The sequence below is a fragment of the Colias eurytheme genome, chromosome 11 (assembly GCF_061535395.1).
Source record: "Colias eurytheme isolate Ceu_HAF_F1 chromosome 11, ilColEury1 Martin Lab GWU primary, whole genome shotgun sequence".
Lineage (NCBI taxonomy): Eukaryota > Metazoa > Arthropoda > Insecta > Lepidoptera > Pieridae > Colias > Colias eurytheme.
Genome location: NC_142990.1, coordinates 4,820,248 through 4,838,540, shown reverse-complemented (window position 1 = coordinate 4,838,540; position 18,293 = coordinate 4,820,248). Strand labels below are relative to the sequence as shown.

The 18,293-nt window shown below is 32.0% G+C and overlaps 1 protein-coding gene across 1 annotated transcript in view; it reads right to left on the bottom strand.

Annotated features, from left to right (window-relative positions):
- Positions 1-833: 833 nt before the first annotated feature.
- The window catches only part of LOC149904536 (uncharacterized), a 33,586-nt gene continuing 16,126 nt past the window's right edge, over positions 834-18,293 (bottom strand). The window contains exons 2-9 of the mRNA XM_090107231.1: positions 17,837-18,080; positions 11,425-11,633; positions 9,495-9,630; positions 5,846-5,979; positions 5,154-5,468; positions 3,933-4,056; positions 2,526-2,589; positions 834-1,338 (exon numbers count right to left, since the gene is read on the bottom strand). Of these exons, the coding sequence (XP_089963357.1) occupies positions 1,299-1,338; positions 2,526-2,589; positions 3,933-4,056; positions 5,154-5,468; positions 5,846-5,979; positions 9,495-9,630; positions 11,425-11,633; positions 17,837-17,879 (1,065 nt within the window). The 5' untranslated portion in view covers positions 17,880-18,080 and the 3' untranslated portion in view covers positions 834-1,298. The remainder of the gene's footprint in view (positions 1,339-2,525; positions 2,590-3,932; positions 4,057-5,153; positions 5,469-5,845; positions 5,980-9,494; positions 9,631-11,424; positions 11,634-17,836; positions 18,081-18,293) is intronic.

The following is an 18,293-nucleotide window of genomic DNA, read 5'->3' as shown; positions in this document are numbered from 1 at the left end:
AACTATTTTAATTTTCCTATCGAATTATCGCGTTCTTTCTTTAATAGTATTTTCTTCTCTGATTGCAACTTAAAAAATAATCGACTTTATACTCGTATGCTGTAACAATACAAGTAGAATGCCTAATAAACATGTCTCATGGTATTCTAAGCTGAGATTCCGTGTGACCCAAATAAGCTGGAATTGGCACAGCAAATATTTTAGAGCAAATCCAACGAAGCAGTTTGAAACATTAATTTATGGGTAAATAAATTTTAGTTTTGTAAGAGCGTGACATGATTCTGTATCGGTGTGTGCCTATGAAGTTATTTTGAATTAGTCTCTGAGCAACTATTACTCTGTCTAAGTGCCTATTTTATTAAACAACCCTATATAATATTATGTTAAGATGTGATATACAATTTTTGCTTCTATTTAGAACTATTGTTCTTAAAGAAATAATTTTAAAAAATTACATCTGGAAATGATTGAATTAGAACCAGATGGTTTCATCAATATAATTCCGTTCTTGTTTTCGTATAATTAATGAAACTAATACTTCTCGACGTGTCCTAAGTAGTGTCGAACTATCAATCGTAAATGAGCTCTCTGGGAGCAATAAAGGTAAAAGTTACAGAGAAAGTAGTTAATTTGTGGCTTGAGAAAAAAGTTCCCTTTGACTAGAGGACTAGGTAAAATGAGATGAGGTGCATTAGTGTCTAAAAATGTTGGAGGTAAATAAAATCATTGTAAAAAACAGAGAATTTTATTATACTTATAAATTACAATAACAATTAATAGTTACATAAAGGATGTGAAGCACAACATCACTATTTCCTTACACGATCTATTATTATACTAATTATTATATACAAGTTTAAAATTCACTACTTTCAAATAAAAATACTTACAGATAAAAATTATATACCTGCACAATTTGATTGTATATAACACAACTAACACCAAAATACTATAGGTTATAGTTAAAATTAAATTTCCACCACATTAAATTTAATTTACATGTTTATACTCACTTTGTGTTACATACTACATACATACATACTGAGGGAAGTGAGGACAATATAGATAGTTAATTCTCACATTTTACAACACGAGAGTATTTATTAAATATCACATTTTGTACAAATCTTGACTACAAAATAGAAGTAAAGTATACACTGAAATTAATTTTCACCGCTTTTGTAACAGATTGTAGGTATATATTCACAATACAATAGAAATAATAATTATATTTTATGTCAGCTACGAATTTGGATTCATAAATGGTTTTATTAAAAAAGTCTAACACTGATTGAAATTTAAAAATACTTTCTAGAGTCTTTCCACATTTCTCTCCACCTGCAAGAAAAAGAAATACTTTGAGATATAAATTACATTTAAAAAATAGACGATTATTTGATCACTTCTACTTTTGATCCTTTTACTTTTTCAATAATATTGAAAAGTTAATTCAAAAGATTTAAGAAAGGATAATAGAAAATAAAATCTAGAGAAATATTTCAGACAATTCGAGCTTTTACGAGAAACATCGATTTCGACTCCATCTAATTAAAAAATGCTCGACTTGGCGACTTTTATGCACAGCGAAGCATTTCAAGATTCTTAATTCAGCAGAGTAAATATATCTTTGTAAAGACAAAGAGCTGTTTTCACTCTGCCTAAAATTTTAATAAATAAATACTATCTACAAATAAGATTTATTTTAAACGACTTCCCCATACCTTCTTAATAAGTCCATATCGAGATTCTTTGTACATACACGTATTGTTTTGTATTATGTACAGATTTTTACTTATTCTTGTCTTCTTATATATAAAAATGAATCTCAAAATGTGTTGGTAAGCGCATAACTCGAGAACGGCTGAACCGATTTCGATAATTCTTTTTTTATTATATTCTTTGAAGTACGAGGATGGTTCTTAAGTAGAGAAAACGATAATATTATGTACCACGGGCGAAGCCGGGGCGGACCGCTAGTTTTCATATATTTTAGTGACTTTAACCAAGAACAAAGTAGACTTATCACATGTACATTAGTGCTAGTAGTAAGTAGTATATTTATATTAGCAAAATTATTTGTTCCACGCAACGCAACACTTATCTTAAGATTGTCTATGATAAGATGACAAGAGACAGTTCTATACTTCTGAGGTTTTACAATCCAACCAAACTAAACGACGTATTTGATATTCTTCTGTACTATTTGCTAACAAAATAAACACTCGCAGTAACTGGTGTGGAGTAATCCTTACTTATTGATACAGCCGTACCTACGCCTCACTTTGCGCGGCTTTCCTATTGTACTCAGAAATGTTTCTCTTTGTGAAACATCGAAACTATTGGAAGTGTGGGAGGCTTTCACGATCCATCGCTCTCGAGTTTTTGTTGCTATTTAATGCAAGAAACAGCTTACAGTTTGTTCCTTCAAATATATGTTTCAAGGTTTTTATAAATCATTCTATGTGGGGTAAACTTAGGGGGTAAAGCTACTTATCGCGTAGTCATCAGTTCTGAAATATACTTACTGGTATAAAAATAATAAAGCATTCACTTCCAAGAAGATGCTTAATTTGGGTAATGGGCGGGCACCTGAAAAAATATACAAATATATAATGTATTCATTCCTTTCCTGGAAAATATTAATAAAATATTATAAAAATGTGTTTTTTATGTTATAGCATAAAAAACAGCTATTTACATATGAAACGAATAAACGATGAATATATATTTTTATACAAAAATAATAAAGATTGTTCCAAAGTTATTTATGACATTGAGTCTACATGGTGAATAAATATTTCAAATACCAATTACTTAAAAAAAAAAACAAAAAACCCTTTTTCTGATAGGATAGTATGAAGGTCACGTTATCGCTTGCGTAGCCTGAACGAAATCCGCTCATGAAATTATAGGGGCGGAGTACGCAAATTTGAACATCAGCATTTCCCTCATTCTAGAGGATTAGGATTGATTTCATTGGTTTATGAGCACTTTAATATTACCCCTTCTGTGTAAAACGAACGGAAAATCGTTTGAGCTAAATTGAGATTCATTCTCGGTTTCGCTAAGCAATTTTAAAACAAGATTGAAGCGATGATGCAGTTGTAAACAGCCATTACATCCGCTTTGAAGTTTAACTAGAATGAACTTTATTCAAGTGTGTCTATCTGTTCACTGAAGATGTTTACAGATTCGTGTATGCAATTACATTGAAATTTAAAACTCTCGTATGGCTGACGAAAGGTGAAATTTTATTCAAAGGATATTAAGTTTAAATATAGGTCAGAAGTGTCGTGTGTGTAAATATGACCATATTTTCCGTAAATTTAAACTTTATACGTTAATATATTGTATAAAAAATGCTTTAGCTTTGGAGAAATATGTAAAATATGTAGTCTATTTAAATAATATCTTTTAAAAATACTATGGATATTGGATTTGTATGAAAATCACATTATTGATAATATTTATATGGCACTATAAACATAATTCTGGTTATAAATTTTAAATATTTTGTGCATTTGGTGCAAATATCTTGAAACGCCTTTAAATCATCGTGATACCATTGCGTTCCTGGTATAATGCCAAAAAGTGTAAAAATATATAAAAAAAAGTATTGTTAAATCTTTCTACTTACTATTTACTTATATACGTTATTATTATCTACAAGAAAACCGAACATTATTAATAATACATTTATTTATAACGGAATAAAGTGAATATATGTTTATTCAATGGTCCACAAAGGCTTCGGACGTTAACAAGAATAGTGATAAAATTGATATATAAATGGGAAACCTATTTCTCAAATTGGCTTTGTTACACAACTCGCCTGTCTGTTCTTAGGTAGGTACTCACACGAGCTGCTAATAAAGTGCATAATGTACACAGCATTAAGTTAGTGGAAATAGCCGCCGATAACAATATCATACCAGAATTGGAGTCTCGACTGCCCATTACCGGCGCAATCTGCGGCCGCTCCTCGTCCAGAATCAGGACAGCGCTGCCAGACCACACCGACAGTATCCGCGCCACACAAGTCACATTCAAACGACCCTGCCATTAAATGTGATTTGATTACGAATTGTAAATGAAACGATTCGAAACGTTACTGCGAGCCTGAGCGCTCGGGACTCGAGAGTACATTACCGCGTAAATCGCTGCCAATCCAAAGATAATTTGCACATTTTAGCGCCTGACGGAATTAGACGGATAATGTATTTGTCATTATAATATGTGCGGCGTAATTTGATTATCTCATTACGTCGCATATAGATATCAAGAACCTTGGTACTAGGATTGTTATTACCTGCCCTGAAATTCCACTAGTCTGTAGTGTAGAAATTCATAATAAAATCCGCTTTTATCTGCAGAATTCAAATGCGATCTGCAGAATTCAACTCCGTTACATGTAAAATTTTAAAGCTTATGGGAATTGACATTATTAATTCATTGTGAAATTGTAGATTGTTAGTTTCACGTCTCATTCTATCGATCGGCTTGAGAATTGTACTCTTTGTAAACACGCCGCCCCCGCTATCTGCCTCTTACCAAGAAATTCCATAATTTATTTAAACTAAAAATAAAACACTCTAAAATGTTTTATTTATCTGTTTAACATTTCATTTTTATAGCTCTGGTATAAAGGCTTCGTATTAAATACAAATTATTTTATGTGACCGACATTTTCCGGTGTTATTTTAGAATCAAAATAACTGAAGATTTTTGCTAAAAGTTCTCCTCTAGAATTCCGTTTTTGCGTTATGGCGCCATTATAACATATTCAGCAAGGCAAATGAAATTATATATTCTTTTGAAAAAGCATAAACACTTTGAATGAAACGTTAATGGCAGATATGTTTTATATCCGCGTATAATAAGACAACAAGAGCAAAAATTTTACTCCAGCGTCATTAAAATGTGTTCCCAGTGCATATTATTTTTATAACGTGTTTCAAAATGTTTTCCCAGTAGCCCTCGTTAAGCGCTCTGTTATTGTTTGTAATATTCGTTTCCTAAGAATTGTATAATTTAATTTATTATTTAATTTTATATTTCTCTCTACGGAGTTTACTATTTTTAATGGTATCAATATAAACAACACAATTTTGCAGAAGAGAACAAAAAATATATTACTAGCTATTTGAACTCACTTTGTGAAAATGTGACGATTGTACTCGCATAACGAGCTGGCTGAAGGAAGATGTCTTATTTGATTTCTCCTCTTCAAAGGTTGTGTTTCTACTTGTATCAAATTTGGGTGTAGCAGTAGTACTCTCATATCTTTGTCTCTCCGCTATGTTCATATTGATATTTGGTGCATCTTGAGTTACAGTATCTTCATACCCGGTTAACGTGTCCCAAGGACTGAATATAATTCTATTAGCGTCTTCTAATGACGCGTCACTTATCACATTTTGCTTCCGATGATAGGACATGTCCGGTGGAGGAATATCAAGACCCTTTACCTGTTTAAAAGATGATAATATTGTTAATAACAATGATAGTTCCGTTGAGGTTTACTTCACTAGTAAAGTAAAATATGCAATAATTAGTTCATAATAATAAGCTACAAATGATTCTACTTAGTACCAATAAATATAGTAAATGCATTAAGTTCATTATATCGTTTTAAAATAAAACAAAAACATTACCGTGAACATATTTTTCAATCTATCAATTAACTCTACCATAAAATATATTTATAATATGATAGCCAATTAGCTCTATTTGCATAAACGAAGTCCATTATAATTATAAACCAACAAGTGGACAGGTAATTCCACTGCAATGCGATCTAGTAATTTTAAAGTTAAATGCAATTACATATAAGGCTAGTTAATACCTCATAACCATTTAGAAGCCACGTGAGGTTGGCAGGCGGATCGGCCGGTGGAGAGGTGCAATTCGCACGTAACATATCCCCTACGGAGTACCAGCTCTTTTGTGCTCGAATTATTGGCTCCGTCTCGGGCAATTCTGCGGAATAAAACCTAGCTATAAACTTATCCTTGGACGGACTTTTGGTATGATATACGGTGTGTATATCCAATTTTCTCTTTTACTTAAAATTTTCTATAACGTGGGTTAATAGATAATATTGTCTTTGTCCTGGCTTTTAAAAATGAAAAACTAAGTGAAAAACTATATGGAAATTTTAATGAAGGTAGTCATAATTCGAATAAGTCAAAAAACGACGAAATAAACTTCGTTAATTTATATTCGTAAATTTAATTTATTGTTATTGTTAATAAAGAATTAAACAACAACATGTAAAACAAAAAACAAACGCGGAACAAAAGTTGGGTTGTTGCGTGGAAAATTTCAAAACATATTTATCAAACCCCTAACAAGAAATATAACAAAACCGAGTGCGCGCTGTTGCAAATTGACAGGTCGTGGAAAAGCGTCAACATGAAAGGCAAAAGAAAAAACTTTGATCGCCATAAATCATCGAAAGAGGTTGCACGCGTACAGCGCTATTCTGCGAACGCCAGCCGTGCATATTCATCCTTTATAATCGTTCATCGCGTTTCGTGGGAAATTTTTGTAGGAACATTAAATCGTCAAACAGGCAGGATGACAGAACTAAAACTCGACGCTTTGTTTGCTTGAAGCTTTCGCTCCCCGTTTCAGAACCGCCGTAGAAAGTTTTAAGTGTTTACATTCCTGTTCTGACGCTTTTTGCCAATTCTACTTAATGGGGACGCGGGGTTCTCGCGCTACGTTTAATTTGGAGCTGTTTAAGTGTTTCAATAGGACGCCATTGGATTGTTATAATATGAACGTGGAAGTCCTTGTTAGCGCAGAGGCATCGTTTTACGTCGTTAAAGTTTTATCTAAAAATAGCGCAGTAAGATTCTCTTCGCTGAAGTTGTTTTTAAACAATAGTGGAAAATTGATTTTAAATCCAAAATTCAATTAGTCATGGTTATAGATTCTAAGCTCATTATTTTACAAAAAAAAAACACCTGGACCTAATATTTAACTTTATAATTTAGTTATCTTTAAAATATTGGCAAAAAGACGCGGCTTCGAATCCCGCCTCGTGATCGAATTTGCTCTATTGTTTAAATATATCTCAACACCTGAACCTGTATAATTGTAGCGGTAAAAGCAAATTCACCGGATTATAGCACAAATAATTAATTAGTGTCGTAATACCAAGGAACAGAAACCTACGCTAAGTGCTTCTAGCGCCTGAGTCTTTGGAAACGTATTAAATTGAACTCGTGTGTCACAGCGTCGTGTTGATTATACTTAGTTCAATTAACATTAATCACATTCTTGTTCAATATCTACTGAGTTATGCATGGGCTGTACTATACGACGAAGAGTTAATCCGTTAAGCATCTAATTGAATGCTCACATCAAGACGTGACGCTCCGACACTGATGAGCCAATTCATGCCTAATCATACATAAACCCACTGTTAATAGTACTTAGTAAAAAATTACAGTCCCATCTATCATCTTCTATAAGCTTCAAAGGCAATTAACATCAATCACAAAAGAAACTATGCGCTAATAAAGTTCTTATTTGTGCCATGATACAATGGAATCATATCATAATAATATAGAGGGCAGCCTTTTGTATGGTTTATTTATATACCTATTTTCGTATTCTATATTCGCATTACATCGTTTCTTTTTACGACAGTTTTTAGGACAAGCTATGTCAGACGAAACATCGACCCTTTATCGATCCCTATACATTATTAGCTTATATATACCTATATCTGATGTATAAGTCATGACTCACATAAACATTTTACTAACGTTGAATTTCTACTATTGTCCTTTGTTATTATTTATGTGTTTTATAGTTTTTATATTCATTATTTTAACATGGTATTTCAAAATGTTTTATTTATTTAGTGATGGAGAAGCTTATCTTTACCAAAATCACTGCAGTTGTGACATCTTTCCGAATAAAATAAACACCCGTACATGTTTTTGATGCTTTTGCTTTTTAAATAAGTATTTATAGAAGAGTGATTCACTGTCATTCATACATTTTCAAAGTGGAAATACAGTGTTTCTTTATTCAACATTTTAAGTCCTTCCTAAAAGACTGTTATCCAAGAGTTTAAAGCTTATCCATTACTAACTTGCCACCTAGATAACCTACTTCTGAACTTACTTAATGTAGGAAGCACATAATATTCTCGAATATTAGAGACGGTTACGTGAACGATTTTCTGAGAGCCGGGTAAATTAAATGGAGTACCTATATATATGTTACTTTGGTTTCGTCTTAAACCAACACTTATACCACAGACTAATAATAATATACTACGTATACAACTTATACCTAAAAACACGTACGTATTTTCCTTCATAAGGCAGTGTCTATTCCCCGACTTTAGTTAGTTATAATTTAGCTGGTTCTCACCTCGTTGTAAGCGATTTACTACACAATAATCATAAATTTAAGTAGATAATCCTTAATCAAACGTCCCTTGTGTTCTATTCCCGCATTTATTGCCCAACAATAGTTCTGATTTACGATTTAGGTTTGCACGAAGTCGCTGCGATTGTTTAAATTATTTATACGACCATCGTAACGTTGTTATTAATCGAACTAAGTTTAAACAATGGGATACCGTAATAGCACTCGCAAATTTAACAGTTTATAACCGAATTTCATTTTCTAAGTTGAAATCGGCGCTCTAATCAACTCTAATCAAAAACGACATTGTTTGTAACTTAGTATGTCTACAATGAATATTTATAATTCCGATCAACATACCCGCAGTATGCGCACCAAAGATTGAATCAATATTTAAATTGGTCGCGCGTTACAAAGAATGTTTTAATGACATGTTTTCCCTCAAAATGTTTAATTGGCATTGTTATAAATCTTTTTTTTTATCGGAATAAATTGATTCATTTCGTCGTTTGGCTTTGAAATAAAACGTGATATTATTGCGGAAGTTTTAACGAATGCAATAAAAAAAATGTGGTCATATTTTTATTAGATACTAGCTTCCGCCCGCGACTCCGTCCGCGCGGATGTCGGTCTTCGCGTGGATGGTTTATTTCTCCATTTTGAGTAATTCTGACAATGACATCTTATAAATATCTATTGGACCCAAATACGGCTAGGCCTATAATAATACGCAACGTGTTCGCGGTTCTACAGAACAACGTCTATGGATAAAACTGAAAAATTAAGATTAATTTTTTTTCTACGTATTTTTCCAGGATAAAAAGTATCCTATTTTACCCCCAGGATAATAACTAATAAGGTATAATTATACCAAGTTTCATCGAAATCGAACCGGTAGTTTTCACGTGATGTCTTCACATACAGACAGACAGACAGACAGACAGACAGACAAAAATTTTTTTAATCACATATTTGGGTTTGGTATCGATCCAGTAACACCCCCTGCTATTTATTTTTTCAATATTTTCAATGTACAGAAATGACCCTTCTACAGATTTATTATATGTATAGATGACTGTTACAAAAAAATAAATAAATCTTACCAACAACACGCATGTAAGCGCTTTTATAGACGGTGTGGAAAAAAGGGGCATCAGCCGATACTTCGCAGCGGTACCGTCCAGTGAGGCCCTTTGTCGCCCCTCGCAGCACCACCTGCTGAGCTCCTGATCTCGATATCTGAGTAAAGAGTTACTAATTAATCTATGTATTAGTTACAGTATCTCGTAACAGCTTAACCTATATTTTCAAAATAGGAATAGTTTGACAACTCATTTACTTGTAAATATTTGTTTATTATGTGAATATTTGGTATTTATTACAAATAAGGGCGTTCATTTTCTGTATTCTAAACGCCTTTTAATCTAACGTGGTTATATATGAACAAATAATTTTGCACCGATTTATCTTTGGTAAAAGCCCGGTAAAGCTAAGGTGAGAACCTAGACTAGGCTACGAGCATCAACGTGTGCGACATAACATTTATTACGTCTGCGAAATCATGTTACGAAGAACTGTGAGCACTTAACCGAACACAGCTGGAGCCGACCAAATTGAGCTAAAAGCCTCGATCCATCTTACGGCAAGTCACTACTAAGAGAGAATATCGAACTAAATCATACACGTTCTACAGACACCGTTTGACCCGATTTCAAGAAGCGCATCACTTAAAAGCATTTTGACTTACAACCCTCTACTTTCAAACTTTGAATATTCGTTATCTTTGGAAGGAGTTTTTAATGTATTACTTTGGCACAATATTATAGTGGTGGTGGCGACGTGCCAACCGTTATGGTTTAACGTGTCTGACGTTTCTTAATTGATTTTTTTCACCCGCCCTCAACAGTTTAACACACTCGCAAGATGTTGAAATGCTGTTGACCTATATTATCAAATTCAGTGCGCCACTGGCTAGAGGTAAAAGACTACGAAACTAGAATAAAATGCTGTGGACATGGAGCAAATAGCCTTATTAAATAAATTGAAGCTAATGTGTGTGTAATTTAGACTTGTTTGCTCATCTTTAATTTATCTTAAATTAGCCGTTTTAAGGTTTTAAACTACTTTCAAGTCATATCAAATAAAATGTGTGTTATATCTTTATCCTATAAAAAATTAATACACATTACCATTATAATAACGCATGTTATAAAACTCTTGATACCTAAAGCAATATAATTTTTCGAAAGAACGGTTATTACCTACATTGAAAGCTCCGTCACAAAATAATTTCCTGACAATCTCTTGTATTCTTAGTTCTAGGATTTAATCTGAATAATCGCAAGAATGACTTGCTCCTTCGAGACAATAAGCCTGATTTGCACTGGAAACTTTTCATATTATTACCACTTATTACCCTAAGTTACCGACTGATGTCAGTTCTTATATATAATACAGTAGATAATAATTGTTTAATTTAATGTATAATTTAAAGTAAGAAAATTTATTATGAATAAATCCGTTTTTCTGTTAATAAAAACTGTAAATTATTACGACAATATGTAACAATAATAAATAATTTGCGCTCTACTTTGAAATTTAATTATTGTTTATTCATATATGTCTGTATAGTTCATTGATCCGAGTCGAGTTAAAATTTCAAATAGATTGACACGAGACGAAGGTCGAACTGATTTCAAATTAATAAATAATAAGCAGAACTTTTGGAAACTAATAACAATGTACAATAGCAAGTATCGCTTTAGAAATTTTCAATAACGTAAGTTTTAAATCCTCTGAAGCCTTAAAATCAAAGCAGAAAATATAAAACCTTTTTTAATTAAAATTATTATTTGCTGCTATTACAGTTATCAAAAAAGTATTAAAATTTCTAATTGAAAATGTCAACTCGACCCATGGACTCGATCTGAGTATAATGAAATGTTATACATAGAGCAGTTACTATGTTCATAGTAATTATTTACTCGTATAGAAACAAAAGCAATTAGTACATAGTACTATGAGTACACTTACATCAACACTGATTCCAGTTTGCGAGAAGACTCTCGTATTGGGCAGTTCTTTGGGCACGAATCTGAAGAATTCTTGCGCTCCGTGGTACCACTTGACAGTGTATAGGGCTTCTCCTGTGTCCAACGCCCAACGGCACCCTAATGTAGCACTGGACCCTACTCCAACCGCGTCTGGTACATTCAGCTGTATGTCCCGAAGACCAAGCACACCTGTTAAAAAAATGTGTGCGTGTACTAGTGTACACACGTAAGAAGTGAAACTTCTTTATGACCTTATTTTTCAAAAAATAATTTACTATAATATGCAACTTTACAGAAAAACGTCCAATCACGCGTGGTAGGGATAAGAAAAAGATGGCGCGTAACGAAAAATGTCACGTGTAACGAAAAAATGTTACACTAAATTTTTTTCTAACCCCGATTGTGAGAAGTTTCACTTCAAAAAATCGTTAAATTAATAGTCAGTAGGCGATTCTACAAAGAGAGAGGCAATTGCTGCGCGAATCAGCTTGGTCTATGTGGACGTGGCTCAGTCAAGTAAAACGCTTGCTACCATTTTTCTCGGCAATTGCTTCACGAGGCCGCTCGTTCCGTATGGACCTGGTTCATCAGAATCGGTTACCATGGAAAAATTGGGTATATGTAGGCATTTTGGATAGTCCTTTAAGTCTTTAACAAGGGCTAACTCTTGTTTTTCAGAATAATACACCTACGCGCTAATAACACACTAATGAAACGATGTTTTTAACGCGGGCGAAGCCGCGTCTCAAAGAAAAACCTACATAGTTCCTGTTTCTGTGGGATTTACGGGAAAAATTCATACATTGTAATCGGTTCAGTAATCTTTAAAAAAATACTTTTATCTTCGGCTCTACTCTACGTATTTTTCTTGCCCATAATCGATGCCCATATCTTCAATATTCGATAAATACGTATTCTCTATGTTAGATATTATACTTAGCCTCAATATTAGCATGCACCAAGAGTACCTATGTTTAACAAAACAGGGACAATGGCCGTGTCAAGAAACTTATTTATCTACGTTTAAAATTCATTCCGTTACTAGAATGTGTTATTCTTGAAAATGTTGTTTTAATTTTAAATTTTAATAACTTAAACGTAAAATGTTAGGATAGTGCAATTGTTGTGTTGTTTTTAGTTGTATTATTTAAAAACAACTTAAAAGAATAAAAAAAAGTTTTATGCTCACGACCGCCCGGGACCATGTCACAATCTGGAATTACAAACGTAATAAAGTAGAAATAAATAAAAGTGATTTTACTTTTTCAGAAACTAGTTTTTTAATTATTAGATTCGGCCTCATTTTCTACAACAAACAAAGAAATATACTCCATAAACAGTTCATTTACCAGCTCCCGTTGATTTATTCAAAACAAGAATAGTATGGAATGAAATGTTTCAATGTGGAATAATGTAATTCAGTTTCGCCCTTAATTGTAAAAATTATAAATTATCTCAAGTAATTTTTTTTAAATTATTTTGACTTAATCGATGAAATAAAAGCGCTGCTCTTAACATTGTGTATAAAGCCATTATCCAAAAATGTTACAGCCCAAATATAATGAGATGGAAATTGACATTATTTTACCGAATTATTTGCTATTTTTGTTATTAAAATTTGTTGTGAAGAGTACTTTTTATCAATAAGACTAAAACAGGAAATCGTAATGAATACTAAAGTAATAATACATAATACCTTTCCCAAATGACTTTATTATATATGTATTGGATCAGGAAATTACGTGTAATTTGTAACAAAAATGATAGTAGTTAATGAAATAATACAGCAAACTTGTCATAACTACACGATTCTACATAAACATTTTAATCTTCGTTTAATATTGCGTATTATGAAAAAACCCAAGAGCTCTTAATTAACGCTTTCTGCAAACCAATTTCAGCGATTTTATTCTGTTTTCAGGTCGGGTCAATCTGTTAACAGTTTATCAAACAGAATCCCGAATTGACGCAAGTAATCAAATCTTAGCCTGAAGCCATACTAAAGGTGGTCGGAATACATAAATCAAGTGAAATGTACGTGATCGAATTGAAGATCAGCCCAATATACGATTCCCGACAAGAACTCATTATAATGTAACCAAATTCAATTTACTGTTCAAGCCACATCATAATATTTCATCTTGTGTGCCTGTTAATAAGCCCGTATTTAATCCGAAATTATTTGCTCGCAGCCATATGTTATGTGCGTAATAAGAATGAATGTGAATTAGCTTACTGTCACGTAGTAATTATACGTGAAGATAATTCATGTTTACAGTATTAGTCGACCATTTTGTTTAACATTTCTGCTCTTATTGATCACTGATTTTATCTATGGTATTATTATTTTCATATAAAATCACATAAACGCTTTTTCTAATAAATCTCTATCTCCAAAAGAATAGATTCTATAAAGCGCCATATATAGCATAAAAATAATGGATTACAACTGACTAATATTAACCTAATAGCTTAAGTAATAGCTATCAGGCGCAGTAATTTACTTTAGAGAATTGCTGAGTTGTACGTTAGTTTTTCACGACTAGGGACTCCTTGACCCGAGAGGGAGTGATGCTAATGCCTTCGAATGAGGCTTTATTTCTTTTTTTAATTGAGACCAAACTTCCTTCTTACATCTAATCATGGTTGGGGATCATCCATTAATCAGGGCCAAAAATGGGAGGACTTTTGATAAATTACACCTGGGAATGGAGAATATAATGAGAATCTGCATTTTTAACGCACTTTTTTCAGAAATAAAACATGTACATTAAGTATAAAAAATTATCTTGGAAGCGGGGTGTATCTAATACCCCAGGAACGGTTAAAAACTCTAAAAAACAACACTTGATTAATGAACGACCGTCTCCGTTATTTTGGATACAAGTCTCTTTTACATTAAACAGATAGAGAGAAACAAGTCGAATAAATGTTATCTGGAAACGACTTTAGATGGGGCAATTCGGAGCTTTCTTAATCCGTATTTACAAACAAAATCGTCAGATGAACGCTTTATGGATATAGAATTACGACACAATTGGCGTCACAAGAAGAATTGTTAGTATTCAGGCCACTGTCCCAATTTTTTCCTTGTTATATTATTAGGTAGTTATCATATCTTAGTTTATAATCATCTCTTAAAGCATAATATATATAAAGTATATATTTTAGCCTAAGGAGTTTACGGTTTCAAATTGTTTATTTGTGTTATATTTAAAACGTGTTAATAATGAATTTAAATGGTAATTATTATGTTGTTGTATTTTACTTCTCACAAAACATTATAGAAGTTAAGTAATAGGATATTCTTTAAATAATTAACAAAATATTTTTAAAATAAAAGTGAAAGTTAAGCTTTAATATCAAATTAATTTAAAACTGTTTTTTCAAATAATAAAATAATAATGGATAATGAGATATAATTAAGGACACTAAAAATGAAAATTGTTTACGGTTTAAAATTTAATTTCACCGCTTTGTCGAAGTTATTAATTACATTTATAATAGCTTAACCCTTAACACGGCAAGCCCTGAAATAATGTACCCAGATATGACCTGAATTGATTTTAGTGATAGTTATTGATTAAAAAATACTATAGTAGAGAAATAAAACAAATTTTCTGTAAGTAGGTTTTTCAGGATGTCCGTTAAAACGGCCTTTGCCAAGAACCCCGTCTGCATTGCTGTCTCAAAAAACGCACAACGCTGTCATACAGCTTATAAAAATAAGAATGAAAAAATATAAAATTCAGTTAATATAACACAATTGAAAACAATTTCAAGTAGCATTTTATTGTTTTATTGTAACACAGTAGGTATTTTCACTATCTATTATAACAAAAAATTCTTCAATTTTAATTAAATACCTAACAAATGATAATTGAGCCCTCTCGAGCTCAATCACACTATTTAGATGTGTGGAATGTTTAATAACATTTATTATTTCGTATTAAGAAACCTTTGGTTTCATTTAATACACATAATAATGGTTTTTCTAAAATGTGAAGTGATATTTGGCCGATGATTTGACGTTATTTAGACGAAATGCATGTGGAGGTCGAGGAACTCCCGGTTCTATTGTAGACCCAACAGATTTAACTGATCTTAGATTATATTCGTCATTTTGAACATAATTAAAAATAATTCTACACATAATTAAAGACTCTTAAGTATGTGATATTTTATTAAAGTACGAATTATGGCAACGTCCGTTTCTTGGGACATGCCAATGGGTTCTTAGTTACCTGTATCTACGGCACTGTCCCAAAAAACGGACCAGCTATATTTTGAATATTTTGTCATAGAATTATTTGAATATTTCATAATCTTTAGAGCAAATACAACAGCTAATCTCACTTGAAAGTTAAATCAATAGAAATCTAACTTGGAAACTATTTCATTAAAGCTATTATTGACCAGAAACACAAACCATCACTAATTCCGGTAATCCCTAAATTCAACAGTCATCTAGCACACGAATCAAATGTTCTCTATAATTGGCATGTAGGAGAAAAATAAAGGATTGTTATCGTACTTTCTCCGACGTAGTCAATTTTTACGTAGGTAAAATTGTATAAGTGTTACCTATATAATATATTATAGCCTAGGTATAGCGTAATATTATAATATTCAGAAAAAGTTTACTCGAATACTATTCTTCCAAATTATCTCAAAACGATTTTATTTCTATTCAATAAAAAATTATGTACAATTATAAACATGAACAAAGTTTTGAAATTTATTTAATTGGTGTTCTTTTTATCTTATAAAATAAAGTTCGATCCTAATAAAGCGAACAGTTTCACTTCAATTAAATTGACCCCAAACTACACAATATTTGAATTACTTTATGAAATATTAAATACAACATATAAATTAAGTTATTGTAAAGGTCTTTAAAATTTTAAAGAAATTTTTAATAATAAGAACGATAAATGTGATGAAAAAGGTTAATTAAAATGAACAAGATAATTGCACTTCGTTAATTAAGTTCGTTAATCAATAATTGCAATAAGATACGTTATACTTAAACATAATAATACTCAATGATTTTGATATCATTTTTATAATAGGTTCGATACATTCTTAAGTTTTTTGTTTAGAGTTTTATAATTTAAATTTTCTAAAAAGATTCGATAATAGTTAAGAATTCTATTATTATCAAATCTACTTGAACTCAAAGACAATTATTATGGTGAATTTAATTTAACCATAGATATTTAGCATTTATAAAATAGAGAAGGTACGCGCATAATGTGTTTCTTATCGATTTGAAATGGCCACCTAATATTTTATGTCTAAATTGCTCTGTATTTTGGTGTTACCCTTTCAGCAGATATGCCATAAAACGTTCGTAATGTAGCAAATAACATCAACGTTTCTCCTAATGTTATAAACTTTTTCATTCAATTTGTTTGCATGCCTGACCCTTTCGCAATAAATCCCACCCGAAAATAGTTTTATGTCCGCAGGCTTCCGTTTCATCAACAAAACCACTGTCGTAATCTGGTTACTTAATTTCCAAATACATTTCTCTTAGCCGGCCATAAATGTCAAACAGGCATATAATTCACTAAAACTTTCGTGAGGTTTTAGATTAAGGAATAATGTCGACAATTTGAATGTTCCGTGGAGACCTAACACTATAGGTATACTATATGCGGGGTATTTCACTCTACGCACCAATAATTCATGTTAAGTTTTGCCCGAAGAATTGGCACTTTACAGGAAATTTCAAGGCCTCGCCGCATTCTGGGAATTCCGATAATCAGCTTTACTTAAGGGATTGGGTTCCAAACTCGATTGTATCCGGAGTGATTTTAATAATACATCAACCTGTATTCGATACGGGTAGATTACAGGATATAAAGTCACAACACATGTTTATCTACTGAATTTATAAAGTTTTGTAAGAAAACCAGTATCTAAAAAGCACCGTGATCAATCTAAAAATAATTCATAAAGTTAATATAAAAATATTTAGGTAATTTAGTTTGCCTCAGTGAGGTTTAAAAACACAAGACAGTTAAAAAAATTAAGGAAATATATAACCTATTTAACAGCAAATATGTATATCTAATTATTCAAAAGATAAAAAACCTCATTATGATTATGCTATAAATAAAAGTTTTCCTCTTGGTAACTGTGTTACATGGACCGGACTTACGCCCCGTAAGCCACGATAAATCTCCAACACACTATTAGTTACACCTACCACGTACATTCCCTAATTAAAAGAAAATAGGCTGTAGAACATTATGTGATCTAGGCTTAAACTTTCATCCTGCCTTCATAATAGAACAGTTAACTTTGATATTTAAGTTGGTTTCTATAGATTAAATGAACTTTAGCTTAAATGAACTTATTAAGTGAAGTAAGTTATGGAAACTTACTTCCCACGAGCCACAATAGTATGGCGGTGAATTGTGAAGCCATTATGTTTTCGTGAGCGTCTCCTCACACGTCAAGTCGCGGGAACGTGTAGACAACTCCCGCGCGCCCTTCCTGTGCCCTCCTTCATTTTGGAAACGCCGAAACAAATATTGGATTCCTTCTCGTCATACTGAAATTGAGTTATTTGCTAGTCGTGCCGTCCGTGACCTGTCATAGCGCCTCTTTAAGTGATCATGTATGAATCTGTAACAATAAAAATGTCTATTTTAGGAAAAATGGGAACCAGTTTTTTGTAAGGTTTTCATTATATTGTACGAATTTTTATTTTTGCATTGAAATCATAGTTTTTTTTAAGATTTATAATTTGAAAAAAAAATTGTATTAGGAGTGGATTGTGGATTTTGTATTAAAGTGGGAAATAAAATCTGACTTTTGTTGGGCACAGTTTTATGCTTT